This window comes from Dermacentor silvarum, chromosome 1, assembly GCF_013339745.2.
Source record: "Dermacentor silvarum isolate Dsil-2018 chromosome 1, BIME_Dsil_1.4, whole genome shotgun sequence".
NCBI classification, from domain to species: domain Eukaryota; kingdom Metazoa; phylum Arthropoda; class Arachnida; order Ixodida; family Ixodidae; genus Dermacentor; species Dermacentor silvarum.
The window spans coordinates 181,554,475-181,577,772 of record NC_051154.1 but is presented as its reverse complement, the minus strand read 5'-3'; the positions used below and the strand labels follow the sequence as shown (position 1 = coordinate 181,577,772).

At 45.2% G+C, this 23,298-nt stretch overlaps 1 protein-coding gene across 1 annotated transcript in view; it reads left to right on the top strand.

Annotated features, from left to right (window-relative positions):
- Nucleotides 1-3,477: 3,477 nt before the first annotated feature.
- Nucleotides 3,478-23,298, top strand: part of LOC119436488 (S-adenosylmethionine synthase-like) — a 32,147-nt gene continuing 12,326 nt past the window's right edge. Inside the window, exons 1-8 of the mRNA XM_037703352.2 lie at nucleotides 3,478-3,683; nucleotides 6,054-6,131; nucleotides 6,290-6,412; nucleotides 6,797-6,909; nucleotides 7,186-7,329; nucleotides 9,957-10,175; nucleotides 16,559-16,741; nucleotides 19,708-19,841. Coding sequence (XP_037559280.1) covers nucleotides 3,542-3,683; nucleotides 6,054-6,131; nucleotides 6,290-6,412; nucleotides 6,797-6,909; nucleotides 7,186-7,329; nucleotides 9,957-10,175; nucleotides 16,559-16,741; nucleotides 19,708-19,841 — 1,136 coding nt within the window. The 5' untranslated portion in view covers nucleotides 3,478-3,541. The remainder of the gene's footprint in view (nucleotides 3,684-6,053; nucleotides 6,132-6,289; nucleotides 6,413-6,796; nucleotides 6,910-7,185; nucleotides 7,330-9,956; nucleotides 10,176-16,558; nucleotides 16,742-19,707; nucleotides 19,842-23,298) is intronic.

The following is a 23,298-nucleotide window of genomic DNA, read 5'->3' as shown; positions in this document are numbered from 1 at the left end:
AGAAGGAAATTTACAGAAGAATAAAATTGGGTTGGAGTGCACACTGCAGGCACTACGAAATCCAGACTGGGCGCTTACCACTGTCGTTGAAAAGAAAAGAGTACAATCATTGCACTCTACCGGTGCTAACATATGGGGCAGAAACTTGGAGGTTAACAAAGAATCTCGAGAACAAGTTAAGGATCGCACAAAGAGCGCTGGAACGAAAAATGTTAGGCCTAACGTTAAGAAACAGGAAGAAAGCGGTGCGGATCAGAGAGCAAACGGGGATATCCGATATTCTAGTTGACATTAAGAGGAAAAAATGGAGCTGGGCAGGCCATGTAATGCGTAGGATGGATAACCGGTGGACCGTTATAGTTATAGAATGGATACCAAGAGAAGGGAAGCGCAGTCGAGGATGGCAGAAAACTGGGTGGGGTGATGAAGTTGGGAAAGTTGCAGGCGGAAGTTGGAATCGGCTAGCGCAAAACAGGGGTAATTGGAGATCGCAGGGAGAGGCCTTCGTCCTGCAGTGGACATAAATATAGGCTGATGGTGATGATTAAACAGCAAACCCCCCCCCCCCTCCCCAAGAGCAGCTGATAAGGGGCGGCATTAAATCAGGATGAAGGAAGCTGGGGGAGACCGACCCCCAATATTTTCTGTGATCCCCCTCCCCTATTAAAGCACGTGTGCTTCGAAACGCACAGCTTGCTTCACGAGAAGTGGACCAACCCCAATCAAGAGGCGACGCCATCAACGTCGCAGCCTCACCGCTGTTTCCCGCCACCTCTCACCACCACCACAAGACGCAGTGGCCCCGGACAGAGGGACGAATTCCAATAAATGTTTTCTCTCTCTCTATGCTTGCAAATGAAAGGACCAGAGAAGGGACTGAAAGAATGCACCAAGAGTACACGGTGTCCTCCTCGGCCATATCCGGTGCATTTACCGCAGCGACACATGGTTGAAGCTTTCGTGACGCATCGACTGATTCGACTTCTCTACACATCGAAAGCTTTGCGAAGAAGCTCAAAGCCAACATATATCTGAAAGTAGCAGGGCAGTGCTGGAGTTGGGGCAAATGTTCGGAGGCCTAATTGCCTCGTCTTCTTAGAGAGCCTTTTCAGTTCCCGCCTTTTGTTGGGGCACAAGTGCCATGATACACTAACAGCTTCAGGAGAAAATCCTGGAAACATTTTATTCGCTTTCTGAACCTATTGCAGCGCAGGTCTAGTTAAAAAGTATCGCAAGGGACAAGATACAACCCAGAGGGACTGTCATCGTCCGCTGCCAACGTCGAACTCGAGCTGTTGGTGCTCCGACTGTCTGTTGGGCGATAGTGTATCTCGCTTCTCTTTTTTTTTTTTTTTTTTTTTTAAGGATCCCCATTACAACGTATTTATGCTTAATTCTATCAATTTCTGCTATAACCGAATTTTCCTGATACAAGAAATGAAATATTTTCAAACCGCTTTAATGCAAGCTGTTATCGAGGGTCTCAATATTCGCGTGCATGTTACCATGTATTTTCAGGAGAAAAAGGTCGTAGCTATCTCGAGGTGCGACAAGTTACAAGCTCAACCAAAATCTATTGCCGCTTTGTTCGCATCAAGGAATCTGTTCGTCAGCGCATTACAATAGTTGTGCAGGTAGACATCTATATGTTTTCTTTCCGGTGGGGATACACATTAGTTCAGTGAGAAGGAAAACAGTAGCGCGAAAGAAACATGGACGAGACGAATACACAGGACTGGCGCTTAGTTCAGTGCAGTTCAGTTTTACAGTAAGAGACCACATAATATAAACCGATGTGTGTATATTATACTTGGCACATTTAGTTGAAAGGAAGCAGGCCACCAGCACTGAGAACCGAAGAAAAAAAAAAAAAAAAACTAGGCAGCGCAAGCGAGGTAGCAGTGGCGAAGCCAGGGGGTGTCACGCCGACCACGCCCTTCTCTCCACGAAATTTCTACGATAGCACAGCGCCTAACCCGTCTTTCTCCCTCACCCCCCTCCCCGTCCCCAGTAAAGTGCGTGCCCCCCCCCCCCCCCCCTCCCCTCGAAAAAAAAATTCCGGCTATACGCCACTGCGTGAACGTGAAAATAGAAGTGGGGCCTTTGCAGTTTGGTACGGTTTACATATCACTCACGGAAGCGCTAAGGGCTCTATATCAATTTCATGTCGTCTATGCTAAGCAAGTACCGCAAGCCTTCAGCGGCAACCTATTGGTGTTGTTGATGTGTTCGTCCGCGACATGAAGAGCTAGCGCCGTCCAGGAGAGTGACTTGAAGACTACTGGGAAGGCTTGAGTTGAACCGAGGTAATCGCGGGCCAACCAAATCTAACACATTTTGCTGATTGTAACACCAGTCCGCAAGTTAAGCAATAGCAGTGTAATGATAGATCCCATACTACGCTGCACCCACAGGGAAAATGAATAATGTCCTGCCCCCCACCGCGGTAATGAGAAATCATGGTGTCATGATGCCGACCCTACAATAAAAAAACAATTTCGAGCATAGTACGTCAAAGAAAAAGAATAAGACAATAGAAACATTTAATGCAGAAGAGTGAAGATAAAAGCAGCACTCACTCCAATGCGCTTTTTCAACTTTTACTTTCATTCCCTGGAAAAAAGCATAGGAAAAGGCTATAGAATCATAATATAGAATCACACACACACACGCACGCACACACACACACACACGCACACACACACACACACACACACACACACGCACACACGCACGCACACACGCACACACACACACACACACACACACACACACACGCACACACACACACACGCACACACACACACACACACACACACACACGCGCGCGCGCGCGCGCGCGCGCGCGCGCTCGCTCGCGGGGGCTCGTAAGGACACGTGTGCAGCGTGAAGAATGAGTGGTGGTGGTGAGAGGGAATGAAGTATTCTGCTCAGCGTAAAACACAGTGCGCGGCAGTGAAGAAATATGAGGTGGAAAAGGTGTAACGTAAATTCATAGAAATGAACCAGAATCTAATATGTTGTCCAAAAGAATTTCGTGCATACTTCAAATAAAGCTAAGGCTTTTATAATCGTCCCACTATGGTTTGTTTTCGTATTTTTACTAGCGATTTGTAGCGAGAACCATCAAAGCGTTCGTTGCAAGCAACGGCTGTTCCTGTCGATCATCGTTCTGCGACTCACCTCCCCAACTTGCACGCGCAATCCCCTCCAAGAGTTTCTATCAATCCCCAAGCATGAGCTGTCGCGCGTAGAAAGGCAAATTAATGACTAAAGAACGAGTGTTCAACGTGCGCATACACTCGTGCATTTATAACTTCAGCAAACAGCTCTGTTTGACGTCAATTTGTCTTTTTAACGAACTCGCGCAGGAAGTCTCCATCCGGCAGCTGTTGAACACGGCGCCTTTTCCAGGAAGGCGGAGCCTGCTCACGTGACCTCAAGCGTCAGTATATAAAAGCAAGCGCAGCCATCTCGTCGGTCTCTATTCGTATCGTAGTACGTCCGTGTGCGCTCGCGAGATTTTGGTCAGATTTTAATCATGGCATTGAACAATAATGTCGGGAACCACGTTATTACAAACGGAGAAGCGTTGCACGACGTACATGACAATGAAGAACTTGATGACGATTCGCTTGAGACGTTTCTCTTCAGTTCGGAATCCGTCGGCGAGGGACATACCGGTGAGTGGTTCATACATTCTTGGTTTCCTGCGTTCGTGGGTTACCTATTTTTTGGGATGCTGGTCTTAAAGCGTTCCGTGATCGTTCTGCAACACCAAAATATTTGCTGGCGCTTTTAGCAGACCACTGTGGTGAGGAACTTTCCTACAATCAAAATAAAAGTGCCTCGCACACGTTTGGTTGCAAATAGCGTTAATTTATTAACCCCCAGTCTACTAACGTCGCGGAAAGTCGCGCGTAATTTGCGTCTCGAACAACTGCATCCGCGCGGACATTTACTCGCACACACACACACACCGTCCTAGCGCGACTGCGACGCGTCGCGCGTTATTTGTGGTGGTGAACACGCTTGTATGTTAGGGTTAGCTTTCTTAATGAAAGGGCACACATGCTGCATTTGTCGGCGTTTTCGCCGCAACTGCGGAGCACCGCCGAAATAGGTGGGTGTATGTCGATTTTTACAGGCGCAGACGTCCAAGGAGCAGTCCTATTAGATTTCGCTCAACGATGGGGATTAACCTCCGCCGAACTTCAGCGCTCGATTACCAATCACGTGGTGCTGTTCCACAATGCTCGCTCTTTCCGCGCGAACCTCGGCCGGTGTCATCATCCGCACGATGCACAGCTTCACTCTCCCAGTGCGTCGTTGATGCTCCTGCTGCTCGCATGCCATCGCAGGCCAAGAACGAGCTGATCGCTAACTTAGGCGATTATCGGTGCCTGTTTCCGATAAGTTATCGAGTGGCGCCTGCTACGAAATACTGAAGTGCCGGAATAACTCGTGGGGCATTTGCGGCTGTGTTATTTATAATTTGCAGAATAAAACTACATTTTCTCAAAATTTCACTCTTGCATTCGTGCACCCGCCTATATCTACGCAGTCATACGAAATTGGAGTGGTTGTGTTTAAAATCGAATTGTATTTAAAGCTTCGTGCTTCCCTCGCACGCTTTGCAGCCTTCGTTGAGCATGTTGAATAGTGAAGGCAAACTGTTCATTACATGCACTCTAAAAACAGTTGCACCCTTGGAGTGCATTTTTGCCACACAATAATCGTCATCTGTCTTGCTTGCGTTTCCTATCTTGAAAACTCTGCACTTGCTACTTTCCTGTCGAGAACGCTGTGTCACGCTGATAACGCTCTTGTCGTTCGTGACCGAGAAGTGCCAGGCGCACAGCGTTAAAGAAAGGAAAGCCACGCAAGTCAGATGACGATTATTGTTCTGTGGCAAAAATACGCCCCAAAGGGTGCAACTGTTTTTAGAGAGTGTTTGAATGATTATACGCGAAGTATATGTCAACCTCGGCAGGTTTTCTTTTTTTACTTTTTTTTTACTTTTCGCAATTACTTAATGGTCAAAAAAAGCTTGTTCAGAATTGTCTTGCTTTGAAACGGTATGAGCCATACTCGTAACAGTGAGATTCATGTATTGCATGTGATGCAAGTAATGCTCCCCTCCTTGTTGCATAGCCCAAGTGATGCCGTGTCTCAAAAATTTTCGCGGTATTACAAAGGCTTGGGCTAGTTGATACACGGTTAGAATAATCGCAATGATGCGAGAAAAAGAACGAGTTGGTGTATTTTTGTCTTTACGTCCTCGTTTTTTGCTTTCGCGCCACGGCCTCAATTGTAAACATTGTCGGTTGCATGCGCTTGTTACTTTGCACTAGGTTGCTCATAATGTACAGTTTTCAGAGTTCAATTTTTTAGCATTGTAGGGATCACCAGGACCAGATTTGAGCCAGTTGTAACTATTATGTGGAAAGAAGAAAAGGAAAACTTGAGCACACAGGGAACTGTAGCAATTATTCATTCAGCCATCCTTCTGTGCTCTTTGTGGAAGCTGTATCTTCTGCTACACTTCAAAGGTTTCCTTGCTGTATACTTGCCTCTGGCTACATAGCCATGTAGTATGTCATAGGTAGTGGTATTTTTAAACTGCATTGGTGTGATAAGTTCCTGAAGAGGAATTTAAGAATAGCAATAAGGGGGGGGGGGGGGGGGGGGCAGCAATAGGGATGCTAATGGCAAATGCAGCTATTCAGTTAGTGAATTGCCAACTGTAGTGACATTGCAACAGTCATTGCTGGCTATGGCTGTCATTTATTACATACATTAGGCCTGTGGTTGTAGTGGCTGTGAAAATAGGTATACTGCTGTGTTTGTATTTCTTCGTGTGCAGTCCAGGGTGCTAATGTTGCAGGAACTCGGCCGATTGCAGCAGAGTGCCTATTGTGTCATTTTGAGTTTATAGAACAAAAGTGCTTGCTGATAATTTGAGACTTTTTGAACATAGGTTCTAAATATTGATCATGTTTGCTTGGCTTTTTCTGTGGGTGTAAGTCTACAAGTGCCAACTTTTGTTGCAGATAAAATGTGCGATCAGATAAGCGATGCCATACTTGATGCCCATCTGAGACAAGACCCCAATGCCAAAGTAGCATGTGGTAAGTGTTTTGTTTTTATTTGCTCATAGTTGATAATTATTCATTTTCTACACATCATACATGGGAGGCAGTAAGTCCTATGATAGCAGAAAATTGGAGCACTTCCTTTTGATATCTCATTTTGAACAGTATTGTTCACTGTAGCCATTTCTTTCCAGAAACGGCAACTAAAACTGGGATGATCATGGTGTTTGGAGAAATCACATCTGATGCAGTGGTCGACTACCAGCGTGTTGTGAGGGAAACCGTAAAGAAAATAGGTTATGACTGCAGCACCAAAGGTAATGCATATGTGATTCATTTTTCTTCATTGTACTCGTGCTGTTTTGCTTAAGGCATTTTACTGTATACTGCTGCTAATTGTTGCTGCATGACTTGTACAATAAGTGCCGTGCTTTTTACATTCTTGTGCTGCTCTACCCAGTCTGCAAGCATGTGTAGCAGAAAAAATGGGTTATGGTGGCACCATCCTTCGGCATTTTCTGGTAGAATTGTCATGTTCAAGCTAGGCCTAGCAGAAAATTAAATTTGGTGCTGCCTTGTTTCCCAAGAACTTAGCTTTTCATACAATGGTTGCTGGTTCCATGCTGCTTTTTGTTAGTAATTACAATTGTAGGTTTGCACTTCAAAAATTTAATGCAAGTTTCGGCTGTTCCCTTTGGCAGGTTTTGATTACAGAACATGCAATGTGTTGGTAGCTATTGAGCAACAAAGTCCTGAAATAGCAGCTGGTGTTCATCAGCTGAGAAAGGAAGAAGACATTGGGGCTGGAGATCAGGTGAGTAACTTAATCATTCAAGGAACATAGATTGACTTCTGAGAAGTTTGGGGCTTTGTTGTTGTTAATGCTGATTTATTATATGGTGTACAGTTCTTGCTTTATTCATTCCAATAGAGGCTGAATGCAAGAACACTTGCTTGCTGAGCATTGGGTGCATGTTAAAGAACCCCAGATGAATGAAATCCATATGGGGGCCCTCCACTGTGACATCTCGTAGCCCTTGTGTTGCTTTTGGGAGATTAAACCGCATCTAGCAATATTATTTCATTGCAGGGTCTTATGTTTGGCTATGCCACAGATGAGACAGAAGAGTGCATGCCACTGACTGTGGTGCTTGCACACAAGTTGAACAAGCGGCTGGCGGAGCTTCGCCGAGATGGCACCTTTCCTTGGGCGGGACCCGACTCCAAGACACAAGTAAGTGTGGCTGGATTGCTTGTACCCAGGTATGGATAACTGAAGCAGGCAGCTTATTGAATGTTGAACATCAGATAGTTGCTGGGTTCTGAAAAACTAATTTCCACACTTCAGCTGTTGCTTTCAGCAGAGCAACATATTAAAGAGGACACTCAAGAGACATATTAGTATTAGGCTGTATCAGTAACTTGTTTCTTAAATATGAGAAAGGTTGTTGGTTCTGTTAGCAGAGGCTTGGCAAGTCTAAAAACGAAAAGCATCTTATCAAGTCTACTTAATTGTTTAGCCATGAGGAAGCATTGCATTGAACAAAAGGCTCCAGTAACAAGTTTATAGAACTTTTCCTGTGCTAAAACAACCTGAATTTGACACTCGTGTACCGGTGCTGAAATTTCGGTGTGAAATTAAGACCAAGTTCTCTGATAGTAATCAACCTCTTCCTTCCAAATGAATGAAGATAGTTTTGAAATAATACTTTACACTGAATTTTGTCTGGCTCTTTAGTGTCCCTTTGCTAGTAAAAGTTGCCTTGGCTTCTATCAAAACTGGAAAAGGTCTATCAATAGCACTGAGAACAATTACTTAATAAAGAAGTTCTGAAACAAATTGTCTTGCTTTTCTCTTTCTTTTGCTTTGTTAGGAACTCCTGACTCCATAATTATTGCCCGAGGCCTCAGTTCTTTGAATATGCAACAAATATTTTCCACCAGTTCCTTTAATTCCGCCAGTTAAAAACTCTGGCTTTCTGGCATAGGGTGTGCTGAACAGGACTCTTATGTTGTGGAGTTTGTGGTCGCAGGGCATTGCAATCCCTCAGAGCCATGCATCAGTTAGTTCAAAGTCGTCCTGAGCCACACTGTGACTTGGCTACCAAAAGCTGGGTTCATGCTGCCATATTAGCCATTCCTTCTTTCCTCATTCAGCACTTCTGTGCATTCTACATAGGATAAGCATGGACCTCTGCTATGTCTTTTCTTGGAATATCCTCTTGCCTATTTTCCCCTGTTGTCCAGTGGAGTGCTTATGTTCGGCTTTCAGTGAGACGGTCACGGTGTGACCTGGAACTTCTCATCCAGATTAACCTGCACGACAGTTAATGCCACAAGGCGACCACCTTTAATTTCCGTGATACAATTATTTGTTGTGCGTTTGAAAAATTAAGGCTTCACACTGGTTAGGGAGAAAGCAAGAAAAAAAATGTTAATTTCTAAATGGGACCACTTGTGGCTGGACCTGTTGGGACCACCTGGTCCCTGTGATAGCGTATTCGGAAAACACTTGGCCCACTGGCGAAGCGCAAAAAAAAGGTGGAATAGAATCGTCGCTATATGGATCTAAATTATTTTTCTGCCACACATGCAGTGGCAGCAGCTCTCTCTGAACAGCATAGTGTAAAGCTTCCCTCCACACTAAAAGTTTATTTCGCTTTCCACTGTGGTAACAAGATGGAGCCTAAACTTTGGTGCTGCATTGACTTCTACAGGCACTTGTGCAGCAGCTAGCTACTATGCTTCTTCTGAAGAGCGGTGGCAAGAGCACGTTTCTTCAGTAGCTATGCCTGTAGCATGGGAATATGCAGTACAAGACATTGCACTGCACCCAGTTATTAAGGAATGTGTGTGCTGCCACGGTGAAAGTTTCATTCATTCAAGCACTCCACTGCAATGAAGCTATGGGTAAGAAAAAAAAACAGACGTCAATTCAAAGTAGTTTTTTGTTGTGTTGAAGTCTCAGCCCCTGTTACAACTTGCCCTAATAATACTGGGCCTCGTCGGCTTCATTGTCGCTTCCAATGACAATGCAGCCATTGATGTCTGGCATTAGTGCCGTCTCTCGAGCCAGCTCCAGCAGTTTTGTAAGAGTGCATCCTTTACCCACAAAGCCCGGGTGTTCAGCTTCACACACCCAATTGGAGCTTTCAGAAGCACTGAAGCTTCTGTCCAATGAGGTTTTTCCATTTCAGTGAACAACACCGCCTTCTGTTAGAATACCCACCACGGTGGCTTAGTGGCTATGGTGTTGCGCTGCTAAGCATGAGGTCACGGGATCCAATCCCAGCCGTGGCGGCCGCATTTTGATGGGGGCAAAATGCTAAAATGCCCATGTCCTGTGCATTGTGGGCATGTTAAAGATCCCTTATTGGTCAAAATTAATCCGGAATCCCTCATTACAGTGCGTCTCATAATCAAATCATGGTTTTGGCACGGTAAAACTCCAGAATTCAATTCTGTTTGATGAGCGTGTGAAGGCATTTTCGTTGCTAGACATGCACTCCAACACTGTAGACCTTGCAAGTGACTAATTGAGCAAATAAGGTGGCATCCCTATCTTTGGCTAGAAAATTTGTGGAAGCCAGCTTTGTACTTTTGCTGAATCTGCGGCTGAACAATGCAATGCAAGTTCCACATGCATACTGCAGACTAAGACACCATTTGTGAGTCAACTTTGAATATGTAAGTTCCCTAGTTTGGAACACTGGCCTGAGTGAAGTGCCTCTGGCCTGCTACTCATTTATGAACTCGTTTATGTGGCAATGCTTAGTAATCATCAGACATCTGTTAAATATGAAGCTGTGACACTGCAGGTATGTAGTTCTGTAACCATATTCCTCCATTCCTGGTTTGCAGGTGACATGCGAGTACTATTTCGACCATGGCAGGGCAGTGCCCATTAGAGTGCACACAGTCGTGGTGTCGACGCAGCATTCGGAGGACATTCCGCTGGATGAACTTCGTAAACAAGTGATGGAGCATGTCGTCAAGGATGTGATCCCAGCAAAATATTTGGATCGTCGCACAGTTTATCACATCAACCCCTGTGGAAAGTTTGTGCAGGCTGGTCCCATGGTGAGCTTTATAACTAGGGCTGGTATTCTTCAAGAGAAAGAGGAGGAACTTAAAGTACAGAAAGGTGGAGATGTCGGCCTGAGTGAAGTGCCTCTGGCCTGCTACTCCATGCTGGAAAAGAGGCGTGAGGGAACAACAGAGATAGGATGGGAAGAGGAAGGAGGGCGGTATCAGAGTTAGATGAAAGCTGCACAGCTGTTTCTGTGCCACACATATGTGCACGCTTTACAATATATGCGGAGGTCGAGGTTACCGCAGCGCAGCCAGGAGACATTCTGTAGTGTATATTAAAGCGCTGTGGTATAGTATAGCGGAGGCATGCAATCTGGCCTATCCAGACCGCGCTTCTCATGCAGGAATCTTCTCATGTAACTAGCATCTGGAATTCGGATGTGCAGTGTCATTTGTGGGCTTGATTTTACATTGAATCAACACTCGAGTCTGACATACCAGTAAATGCTACAAATGACACAGTGCATTCGAATGTCAATTGATCATATAGGTCATTTAATAGCTGGTGCCTTTCTCGTCCTTATATGGCAAAAGACACACATTTCAGGCTTTTCCTTCCCAAATTTCACACTAAAATTAGTCGACGTCCGATTTTTGGGAACTTCCTAGGGACTGCGAAAACATCAAAAAAAATCGGGCAGTCTGAAATAACTGTCTTCTAAGTGCCCTCACAGGCTGAAATTGTCACAGCCCTGTCCAAAGTAGCATTTAAGGCCAGCCAGTACAATTATTAGGCATCTCTTTGTTTGTACTGCAACAGCAGGTGTGTGCTTTTGTCTAGTGACGGTGGCCCCTTTGCATTCTTTGTATGCATCACCGCAATACATTGCATACTGGCGTTATGCAACGCTTTAAGGTCGGAGTACATGGATTGAAATTTCGCAACTTCGCGCGTCAAGTAAACGACGTGGTGGCACGCCTGTATAACTAAGTAGCACATTTTAGGTCTCGTGACAGTTGCCCCTTTGATCTGGTAAGGTGGCTTCACATCGTAACACTGCTGTATTGTGGTGAAGCTGACTTTTGGGAACCGGCATTATGCCACACTTTAGACTTTTGCCGTGCGAAAATGACAGTCAGTGCCAGTGCCAACAGCGGCGAATCCTTTAAATAAAAATAAAACACTGAACTGTGGGAAGCTTGATTGCAAACATCGAAGCAGCTAGGCCTAATTACTACTACAGCTGCATCTGGATCGGCATGTGAGAGTGCCAGTTCAAAGCTGCGAGATAATCAAAATGACGGTGGTGGTAGCTTCAATTAATACCATTTCCGACCTGCAGTCACGATAAAAAGTTGACGGCGCAGGGTTCAGCATTCAAAATTTCGGACAGGGCGAAGGTGTTCGTATCATCTGGCATGTCCTAATAAAAATCGGTCGTTGACTGTATTGACCATGTTTTAGAGCGTCGGCATTGTCCCTCATAACCAAGCAAACAAGCTCGATGAAAGCGAACACAGAGTGCCACGGGAGATGAAAGTCGGCGATAGCGGAAAGAGCGCAAGGAGGAGGGTGCAGTGGAATAGGGAAGGAGGAGGGTGTAGCAAAGCGTGAGGCAAAGCGTGAGAAGGAAAGCAATAGTACTGCGCAAGATGGGCTTTGCGGCGACATTGGCTACGAGATGGCGCCAGAGTAGCACACATCGTTTGTATGGAAAGAAAGCGCTGCATGAGCGGAGGTCTGTCAGCGGTGGCTGCTGTGAATTGTGCCGCCTCTCGCGATTTCCAGAATAGCGAGGCAGTTGCGCTACACTTTGCTCCGTTTCCAACGTGCCGCACAAGACAGATCGTCCACGCCAGCCAATATATTGCGAAAGGAACACATCTGCGCTCAAATTTGTCTGAATTTTTTTTGTATTAGCAAGCGCCAGTTATTCCACTGAAGTACAGTAGACTTCCTTTAATTCGATTCTTTGGTTAATTCGATACTGACCCAAGGTCCTGGCCGGAGCCCATGCATTTCTGTGGGCCCGAATTTTCGTTATTTCAATCCTAAAGATTGGCCTTCATCAGATAATTTAGACTTGACCAGTCAGCATGCACGATCATGATCCCTATGGTGACCCCAATAGCGACCACCTTAGTGGCAGCTTGTCTCGGCGGAATGTATATCCCGTTGAAAACTCCTATGTTTGGCCTGCCCTAGGAAGATTTTGAAGCAATAACTATAGCTCACAATGTCGCAACGCGCGCCACTTTCTTCTAAGAAAATCGTGTCAAAATTGCCTGTGTGGTGCAATCGGACGCAAAACCAATATTGCATTTGTATGCTTTACTGCATAACATGGTTGTAATGTGGCGAACTTTAAAACTTAACTTTTTAAAAAACTTGCGGTGAAGCTCGCTTTAAATAAATGGCTGTTATTGTGCAACACAGTTAAAACCTTGCCCATTTTTCTTGCTAAATAATTCGGTGCACATTACATTTGTGCTTTTTGAGGGCCTTCAATGTCATTTCTGCATTAGTTTTCTATTTTGGACACATAGAAAGTGGGGCGAAATGCGAAAACACCCGTGTACTTATATTTAGGTGCACGTTCAAGAACCCCAGGTGGTCCAAATTTCCGGAGTCCCCCACTACGGCGTGCCTCATAATCAGATCGTGGTTTTGGCATGTAAAACCCCATAATCTAATCTAACATAGAAAGCGGGTGTGTGTGTGATTTGGAGGAGGGTTAAAATTGAGCAAATACTGCCAAATGAATCGGCAGTGTCTTTGTTTTTGCAACTTGTTTAATTTGACCCACTGGATAATTCTGTCAATCTTGTCGCTCCCGTAATAGTAAGCAGACGGAACAACGCAATGTAATGGAAGACTACAAAAATGGGAGAGTCTTGTGCACTTCCACGTGTTGGTCAAGCCTGGATATATCAAACCCACACATATACAGATATTGTCTATATTAACAGTTGTAACATCCCCTTGGTAATCCCTGTAAAAATATAGAGCTGTTCTATGAGTGTACTAAACGCCTATTCACCACCACATTCAATATTATGTTGTGCGCCATGCACCACCCCTGCAAGGGCACTTCTCCTTTTGGGACCACGATCACTCCTTGAGTGATCCGAAATATTTTGTGCAGACAAAATGGCATTGTTTAAGTAGATAGTGTCAAACAAGACATCAAATCTGAAGGGCCGTACGTGCCATGGAGGACAAATGCGCAAGTTGTGTAACTCAGCTTTGTCACTGCAAATATGGATGGCTCGTGCAGACTGTGGCCATTCGTTACCTGCAAGCGCAGATTTTCATGCTACTTCAAGAACGCTGAAGGCCTCCCTGTCTGATAGACATTCCACAAGAAAGTGTGGCTGATACTCAGTCTTTTCACCTAGTAGCTCTGCACATGGGATATTGAAATGTGTGTCTGTGCTGCAAGGTTTGTCTTGCAGACCAGGCTTGTCCGTGAGCAGCATTTTTGGATTTTGCAAGTGGTCAAAATTGTACATGGTCGATTATTTGTATATTGTTGTGAAACAACAGTGTAAAAACTCTCGCACCACTGTACAAGCAGAATAGCACGTTTTCTTTTTCTACATTTGCTGGCACCTTCTCAGCTTTGAAAACAGCTAAAGGATGCTGCTCTGCAGCTGTCTAGTTCAGTTCAGTTTATTTCCTTAAAGGGCCCCTTTATCAGGGGTGTTACATAAGGGGTAGGGTACGTCATGCAGCGAATAATTCAACGTAATAATCAATGGGATCGACATTTCAAAAATGGTAGGTACACTGTGCAAACAAACACACGCGATAAATGATAAATTTCTATAAGAATAATTATTTTGGCAAAACAAAATAAACATCGGAAGTGGACAATGCAATGTAATGACTAATGAATACGTTAAATGACGATTTTGTCATTCAGTGGTCACCAGCCAAGCTAAGCTCCCAAACGAGTTGGCGAAGCCTGCACATTTGTCTGTATGCCATGTCCTATGCATCCATTTCTTGTGTTTAACGTGAGCAATAGTGACACAGTCTCCGGTGACAGTGTTCTTCCGATACGACTATCCGTCGCTTAAATTTATCGGACAGCTTATAGCACCAGCTCCACCCTCGCTCTCTGCACCAACGAGAGTTGCAATTAAGTAAAGGAAGTACCAGGCAGTGAAAGTTGCAAAAAAACATAATTATTTAGCTTGAAAAAAGCAGTCAACTTCTTCTCAAGTTGCTACGGGGTGCAGATTTAGTGCAACCTCTGGCAGTATTTTCCAGTCTATAGCAAACGCAATAACAATGCCTGCAATACTTTCCTGGCCACTTGCAGGTGCATTTTTTGTTTTTCGACCCTGGGGCGTCGCCAAATGCGACGCCCCAGGGTCGATTTTTTTTTATTGCTGATTTATCGAAAGAACCTATTTCGAAAAAAAAAAATGGTTGTAAATTTTGTTAGGGTGACCGTACAGTGACGAAAAAATAGTTTGTGTTGTAAAATATGCAATGTTTATTCATGATTAAGAAGATGAGCGCACTCAAGAATGTTTGTGTGCACTTCCGGAAACCGAAACAAGTGAGAAGCCTTCATCTTATCGCCAACAAGGTGCGGTAGAGCTATTGTGGTCTCCAAAAAAATGGAAACGCAAAAACGGCAGCATCGTTTGTGTATATACGCGCCTGCCCAGGAACAGGTGTAATCACGCCGCGGTGAGTATACACGATCAAGTAACAAGTGGTCACCCTTTGAGAGATTTGAAACCAGATAGCCATCAGTTTAGCGCGTGCAACAAGCGGGAGCTGCCGCAGGAGTAAATCAAAACGTGCCGCCGCAGCGCGCGTGTGCCTGCCCGGATGCGCGAGCGATAGCCGACGTGCCATTGCCATTAGAAAAAGAAAGAAAAACCCGGAGAGGCATTGGCGCAAGTAAAAAATTCCACGTGGTCCCGTCGAGTTGCAGCACATGCCAGGGGAAAGAAATGGTCGAAAGAGGCGCGCTTTTTAAATGTACAAGCGATGACGTACTATCGGCCAAGAAAGTAAACGGATCATGGCTCCGGCGGCCGGAGCGGCTGCCTGGCCACAACAGGACGCTGTTGTCTCGCTCCGCGCGCTTGGGTCGAGAGTGCCGTGGGTGACGTTAAGCTTCTCCCTCACTCTCGCACTGTGTCTTGTCACGCTCGATGAAATGCCTAGTGCATTGTACGGTTGCTCTGCTGCTGGTGGTCGCAGTGAAAGGCAAGAAAAAAAAATACGGCAGGTTTTCGTTCTTTCACAGTGCCGGGGTTTCATTCTCTGCGGCCGTCGGCGGCTGCTCGACAGTGCCATTTGTTGAATACTGGCTATGCACGGTCCCTTTAACCGCAACCGCCAGCAGCAGAGCAACTGTACGACGCACTAGGCATTTTATCAAGCGTGACAATACACAGCGCGAGAGTGAGGGAGAAGCTTAACGTCCGTCGCCCACGGCACTCTCAACCCAAGCGCGTGGAGCGAGACAGCAGCGCCCGGTTGTGGCCAGGCAGCCGCTCCGGCCGCCGGAGCCATGGTCCGTTTACTTTCTTGGCCGATAGTACATGTACGTCATTGACCATTTTGAAGGTGTTGCAAAGGACGTACATGTACGTCATTGACCCTGAAAGGGTTAAGTGTCCCCCTGCGATAAGCACTGAAAATTGTCATTCGTTCTCGGCATATGTCTTAGTTGCGATGCGGTCTTGTCTTGGCTCGTAACGATTGCATCCAATTTGGACCACCTGTGTTGCACATCACCATCAAAGTAACCTGCCGAACACCACCATTGGCCCCAAACATGTTGCGCGATAAGCCTAGCCTGTCTATTAAAGGGGATGGGGGGGGGGCACTTCATGGAGCTTGGCAAGGTTCCCTGGGACCAACAACCTCTGCTCTACACAATTGTTTCTTGTCTAAATACTTTTTTCTTCTGTGTGTTGTTGCAGGTGTTACTGCTGGGAATGTTGTGGATCCCAGCCTCACATTTCTTATACATAGTAGAAACATGACACCTGTAAACAGTGCTTTGTTTGGGATTTTTGTGCTCGTGCCCTTGCATTACTCGCACTAATCAGAACACTGCTCTACTTACATGCATAATCGGCGAGACTTGTACTGTGGAATCTCGTTGATACGATCTTCACGGGAACCAGAACGTAAAACATATCCGAAATACATTGCTCCTATAAGACATTGGTCGGCAAAAGAACAAAAGCTTCTCCCGAAAAACGTATTGTGCAGAATAGTATCAACGAGATTCTTCTGTATTCTTTCGTAACAACTTTTAAGCGTGTTCCATTTCTGGTGGCCCCATAGATATTTAGTACATTTTATTCTTCCAACTGTTGCACGTTGCCTAGCTACAGTATGCGAAATGGTTTATCTTGTGTGCGCCATTTCTTTTTGTCTTGTGAATGCACAGGGAGATGCTGGTCTAACAGGTCGTAAAATCATTGTGGACACTTACGGAGGCTGGGGTGCCCATGGTGGAGGTGCTTTCTCTGGCAAAGATCCCACAAAAGTGGACCGATCTGCTGCCTATGCTGCTCGTTGGGTGGCTAAATCTCTCGTCAGAGGTGGCATTTGTAAGCGATGCTTGGTGCAGGTGGGTGAGCGTTTACCTATGGTGAAGTGACTTCCCAGGATTTTAGCAATTTGCTCTCTGCTTACAGCACTCATCTTTTTCATATGCTACACACAAGTTTGCCAAAGGTAAAAATATCTTAATGAGGGGCTACTGTATTAGTGCTGGCTTGGCAAACTGTAAGGTAATGCAGTTCTTCTGGGACAGTGTAAAAAAAAAAGTTTTCTCTAAATTTTACCCAAAAACAAAGCATATATGTACACCAAGTAAATGAAACACTTTTTGGAGTTGTTCGTAACCAATTACACAGACAGCAACATTGCATCGAATGTCATTGCTGCAGATGCGAGTGATCACTTGCCCACATTTATGTTTTGCAAACAAAATGAATTGCAAAGAAATGGAAGAGGTAATCCTGATACAATTATTATTCAAGATATTAACCTAAGAACACTGGATATGTTTTGCCATGAAATAGAAAACATAGATTGGACACCAGTTTTGCAATGCACAGGTGCTGATAAGGCGTATGCAATTTTTATAGACGCACATGACAAGTCGTTTAGACTTAGAACAATAAGTAAGCCAACGAAAGTCGGGAAGCCATGGCTCACACTTGAATGCATGGACTTACTACAAAAAAAAAAAGGATGCAGTGTATTCAAAGTTAATGCATACACGGGATCCTACTGATCTGGCCTCATTTAAAAAATTCAGAAATGAGGTAACAAAATGTTTGTCGTACAAAAACTTGTTTTTAGGATGTGTCGGTCGAGGGGAAGCTTTGCGACGCGAACTTAACAAGCTCTTGAATCGTAGTAATAGGTTCAATGAACTACAGCTTACATCCGATAATAGGCTTATGAAAGGCCAGGAACTAGCAGCCCAATGTAATACCTGCTTTACTAATTTAGTGTCGGGGGCGTCCACAACAATGTAGCTGTGAGCATTTTAAATGAGCCCAAGATTCACTCCGCATTTTTTTTCTGCAACTACACCCAAGGAAATTTATTCCATATTCTCAAGCCTAAAGAACAGTAAAGCTTGAGATATTGAGGACTTCAAATACAGCCGATAAAGTATGTACTTGACCTTCTTGTCCATGTGCTTAACCACATATATAGCATTTCTTTCTATGGGCATTTTTCCCGAAGAAATGCAACATGCGAAAGTTTTATACAAGAGCGTAGACAAAAACGTTTTTTCAAATTATCAACCTGTTTCTGTTCTCCCCGTTTGGAAAAAGTAATTGGCAAGAATCGTCTCATTCTGCGAAAAACACTCTTGTATCACTGCAATAGTTCGGCTTCCACTAGTGCATGTCCATGTCCACAGAAGTCGCTTTCCTAAAGCAGAAAGAAATAATATTACAGGGTTTTGAAGAAAAGAAATTAACGCTGGGCGACCTTGTGGACTTCTCCAAGGCTTTCAATAGAATAAGTCGTCAAATCTTGTTGCTAAATAAGAATATTATGGGTTTCGTGGTCTACCTAATTGTAGCGCTGTTTGGATAGATATATCGGCCCTTTGTAGTCTACAAAGAGCTAAATAAAGTCAAAGCAGTCACGCGTCGTTGCTCATACTGAGAACTATTGTATGTGGTCTAATTTGAACCAACGGCTGCTGAAGTGTTGCTGTTGATATTCATACGGCCCTAGTTGGTCGTGAAAGCAGCATGACTCGTTACTGCCACGCAGTTGCCAAGACTTGGCGGTTGCGGCTGGTTCATCGATGCTTCGTTTGCATTATTGCTGATAGCTGCTCGCAATGGCGTTCTACCTTTCGAACTTCACACTTTTTCGGCCAAAGGGACGTAAAAAGACGTGAGAGTTTGCGGCTCTTGGCGTGCGTGTAGCCGATGCTGCAGCTGTAACGTCAATCCCTTTGCCAAGTGCCAGCGTGCCGCAGTAGTTTCTGCTTCCAGCCAACTAGAACGCTTTACTATCTATTCTTAATGCAGCATCCACTCGTCCCACTGCTAGTAAAATATATCGCACTCTCGAAGCAAAAATAGTGGCGGAAAATGGCAGGTGATCAGAACTGCACGCGGGCGCCGCATTTCCCAAAAGTTCAACTGTCTGTGCTTGGAACCACCCACGCAATTTTAAAATCCTTCTTCCATGCCCCTAGCGCCTGCTCAACCGTCGGAGTCTGCCTTTCAAGGCTGCATTCAATTCAGAGGTTTATGTAGTAGTTGCAAAGAACTGGTTCATCCGCTTCCCCTGCTTTAGCCCTTCAATTTGCTTCTTTAGAACAGTCTTCACAGTGATCAGAATTGGTGTACAGTCCATCATGGTCAAGCAAGACATTTTTCACCCTATCAGATAGATTAGTTGTGGATATAAGGTACCTTATAAATCAGTCACGCCACATTTTATTAAGTTGCAATTGCCTCAAGATTTACTGTATAGAGTTAGACAACTTCTACATTTCGCTGCAGACGATGACCAGCAGGGCTGCATCGATTTTAGTCTTTAATGTTTTTTGTAACTGGCTTGTATTCAATTGACTGAGTGAGCAGTGCACACTTTTAATGCTATTTTGTTTCTTGATATGCGCATATATAACTGCAGCTTTTTTTAGCTGCTTTATAGACTTAGGGTCAAGTGTCATCATGACATCCAGCACTAAGGAAGTCGTTCTCCATTTTATTTAAGGAAGCTTTGTTAAATGCGTGGAACTTTCTTTTTTGTCTTGCTTATTTCCTGTATAATGCATTACATTTGCTGGCAGGTTGCATATCCGTACTTCAGGGGTGGTATTCTGTAAGAGTCTATCTAGTGGACTGTCCATTTTAGCGACCGCTGATTCGCTGCTACTTGACATGCAGGAAGGCGACTGGTTGGCACCTTCCTGCACGTCAAGCAGCAGCGAATCAACGGCCGCCGAAATGGCGAAATTGACAGTCGACTAGGTAGACTCTTACAGAATACCGCCCCAGTTGTGTTTTTGTCTGAGTAAGGCACTTCCACCTTCCTTATTTGCAGGTTTCGTATGCTATAGGCATTGCTGAACCACTTTCAATCACTGTGCTACCTTATGGTACCTCCAAGTACTCTCAGAAGGAACTGTTGGAGATAGTGAACAAGAATTTTGACTTGCGGCCTGGTATTATTATTAGGTAAGTTATGCCTTTTTATGGCACTTTCTCACTTTTGGAATGCCAAGTTATCAACAGTTGTCACAGAGAAAGCGTTACAGTGTGATTTTATATTAATGGCCAACATTACCAGTTAAACATTAAGCCGTAAAAATAGATGTGTGGGAATACTCATATACGGTCACCATTCCGTAATTCAGACTAGATGGGGATCGTAGAAGTCCAAATAAAGAGGAGTCCAAAATATCATATTCAACAGAAAATAAGTGATCTTATTTGACAAGTGGCCAAAAAAGACTTGCCATATTCTTAGATGGCCACTTTCAGGAATAGCGTTGGACACATTGGCATTCTTGCAACAGTGACAGGAACACTGTCGCTCGTCGATGCGTCTCATGCTAGTTGCAAAATATTGCAAAACTGCAAGCATCTTTAAGGGGGGACGTGGCTTTGAAAATCAACTTCCTGATTTCTTCATGGATTTTGATGAAAATTGGCACAAATGTTTAGAATGTCTCCCTGATACTTCCATAATAAAAGTTTCAGAGTGATACCTTGAGAACATTTTATTGAGCAGAAGTTTTCTCTCCTGAACTTTCTGGAGGGCCTGGGGAGCTTAAAAAACATGATGGAAGGCTCGTTGAGTATTGACTGCATAGCTCAATGCGTTCTGGAGGTCGTGACAGTCTTACTTTCTTTTTTTTTTTTTGCTACGCAAATTTTTTAGATAGTCATTTTTGAAGTTACCTTCGCACCAAGCACACTTTCAGGGTGAATGAATAGCCACACCATAAATTTATAAAAAGTCAAGATAAAAATGCGATACTGTCTCGACCTGCACTGTAGTTCAAGGAACGTGACAAAAAAAAAAAACAATCAAAATAGGCTAAACGGTAACGAAGAAATCGGCTCCAGAACTCAGCAGAAAGGCGAAAAAACTGTTTTGAGAAAACGACTCTCAAAGTTTCACCTTCTCTTCAGTTCTCTAAAACGCACCAAATTTGTAATCTTTGATGTGTTTTGTGATGTGGGGCTTCTTGGACATGTGGCCTCTGGTCTGCTGTGCCTTCATTCTGCGTTTTTCATGTTTGTATGGCATTCTTTACTGCTGCTCTACAAAGAGCATGGTGCCTGGGTTTCAAACCAAGTGAGGTGCAGAACTATGTGGGCATAAATATACAGTAGTTCTAGCGTTGTACCTGCAGACTGCCTCATTGATAGCAGTCTCTAGTACTAGAGGCAGTCTCTAGTGAGGCATTGTTTTCTTTTGGTAGAATCGACCATGTTACTGAATGAAGGCTCTCAGCAGCGTTCTGGATCATCTTCCATTGACAATGGCTATGGAAGTTAGGAGAGCCACTGATAGAGAGGCAGCAATGCAGCTGCTAGGTGCTTTCCAGCCTGTACTTTTGTATGATGCCTCACTTCTGCAGCCAGGTGTCTGTGCCAGCCCAAGTGGCCTAGTGAACAGAGCTCATGATGAGGTTCTCTTTATGAAGGGGTCGTATGATAGGTATTGGTACGACATATCGTGGCAATACGATATTAGAGTTGGCGTGCGATGTGCTAAGTCGCAGGTCTGAGGTGCCGATGTGCGAAATGCCTGGTTGTGGGTCCAAAGAATAGACTCTCGGTGAGCTCATTCGTGCAGTCCGAGGTGCGCGAAATGCCAAGCCGCGGGCTCGAGGAGTCGACACTTGATGAGCGATGTGCCGACGCGTGAAATGCCGAGCCGCGGGTCCGAGGAGTCGACACTCGAGGAGCGATGTGCCGACGCGCGAAATGCCTAGCCGCGGGTCCGAGGAGTCCACACTCGATGAGCAATGTGCCGACACTCGATGTGCTTAGTTGTGCAGTCGGAGGCGCCGATGCACGAAATGCTTAGGCAAGGATCCGAGAAGTCGACACTCGATGAGCGATGTGCCGACGCTCGATGTGCTTAGTTGTGCAGTCGGAGGCGCCGATGCACGAAATGCTTAGGCAAGGATCCGAGAAGTCGACACTCGATGAGCGATGTGCCGACGCTCGATGTGCTTAGTTGTGCAGTCGGAGGCGCCGATGCACGAAATGCTTAGGCAAGGATCCGAGAAGTCGACACTCGATGAGCGATGTGCCGACGCTCGATGTGCTTAGTTGTGCAGTCGGAGGCGCCGATGCACGAAATGCTTAGGCAAGGATCCGAGAAGTCCGCGCGCGATGTTCTTGATCGCCAAGTCGGAGGCGCCTACACGCAAGAGGCTTAGCCTCGTGTCCGAGGATTCCGTGCCCAAAGCTTGTTCGCGAAGTCCGCGTCGCCGATGCTCAGAATGCCTAGCCGCGGGTCTGAGACGTCCAAAAAAAGCGGGATCAGCCACGCTACTGCGATGTCCGCGTAGCGCCCGTTTTAACACTCGTCGAGATTATGGAGCGAGCAGACCGCAACAAGCGGTGCAGACGCCGCCATCATGGAGCGAGCACCGGACCAATGGCGAACCATGCTGGAGTCACGTGATGGGCGCGGCCAATCGGTGGCTCCGGCATGACCTTCAATCATTTGCTTTTTGTGTGCTCATTTCTGTATGGAGGAGATAGCTGAAGCGGCAAATTTGAAGACGGAGAAATGCGCTTTCCAACGAGACCAAGATGGCGGCGCTCGGCTGTGCCGTTCCGCAGATATCGTGGCTTGAAAAACGCCATTCTTTCGCGATTTCCGCGAAATTTTTCGACACCTTGGCTGATGCAACAGTTTTTTTAGAGCACTTCTACTTGGTTTTCAGTGATGATATTTTGGAATCGGATAGTATAAGTGTTATAGAAATGGAAAATTTGATTTTCAAAAAGTCGATTTTTTAGCCATTTTTCGCGATGCGAAAGCTGCGTCCCCTCTTAAATAGCAGAATACGGCCAAGTTTGTCAGCATTTTGCTTGTGTGCACATAGCTTGCCTGCGGCCTGGACAGTCCGTATCCCAACCATTGTCATGCTGTCGCTGCAGGTAGATGAAGGTGAGGTTGCAGGTTATTCATTTCTTCTGAATAATGCAAAACTTATTGGAGTATCGAGGAAGGAAGAACGATGGCTGTAAGAATTGTTCCAAATCTTTCTTGTGCAAGACAACTGCAGTTGCGCAGGGGCAGCTGTTTCTTTGAACGCACGGTACAGATACACTTGATGTGTTTATCAGGGGACAATGGTAAAAAAAAAACAAAAAAAAAACTGAGGGAGGCCCCAATTGCCACAGTAATGTCAAAGTGCTGTGAAACAGCTGTGCGCGTGTGTAATTAAGACACCTACTACGTTTATGCCAGTGGCCCCTTTCCACTCTTAACATGCTTCACCACATTGCGGCGAAGCTGACGTCGGGAAGCCGACAAAAACTGCAACTGCGCCGTGACACACTTGTGAGGACTGATAGTCGATTACTTCCGACATAAGTTTAGAATTTGCATCTGCACCGCTAAATTGATGCGACTGCCACATTTAAAGATGCAGGAGGGAAC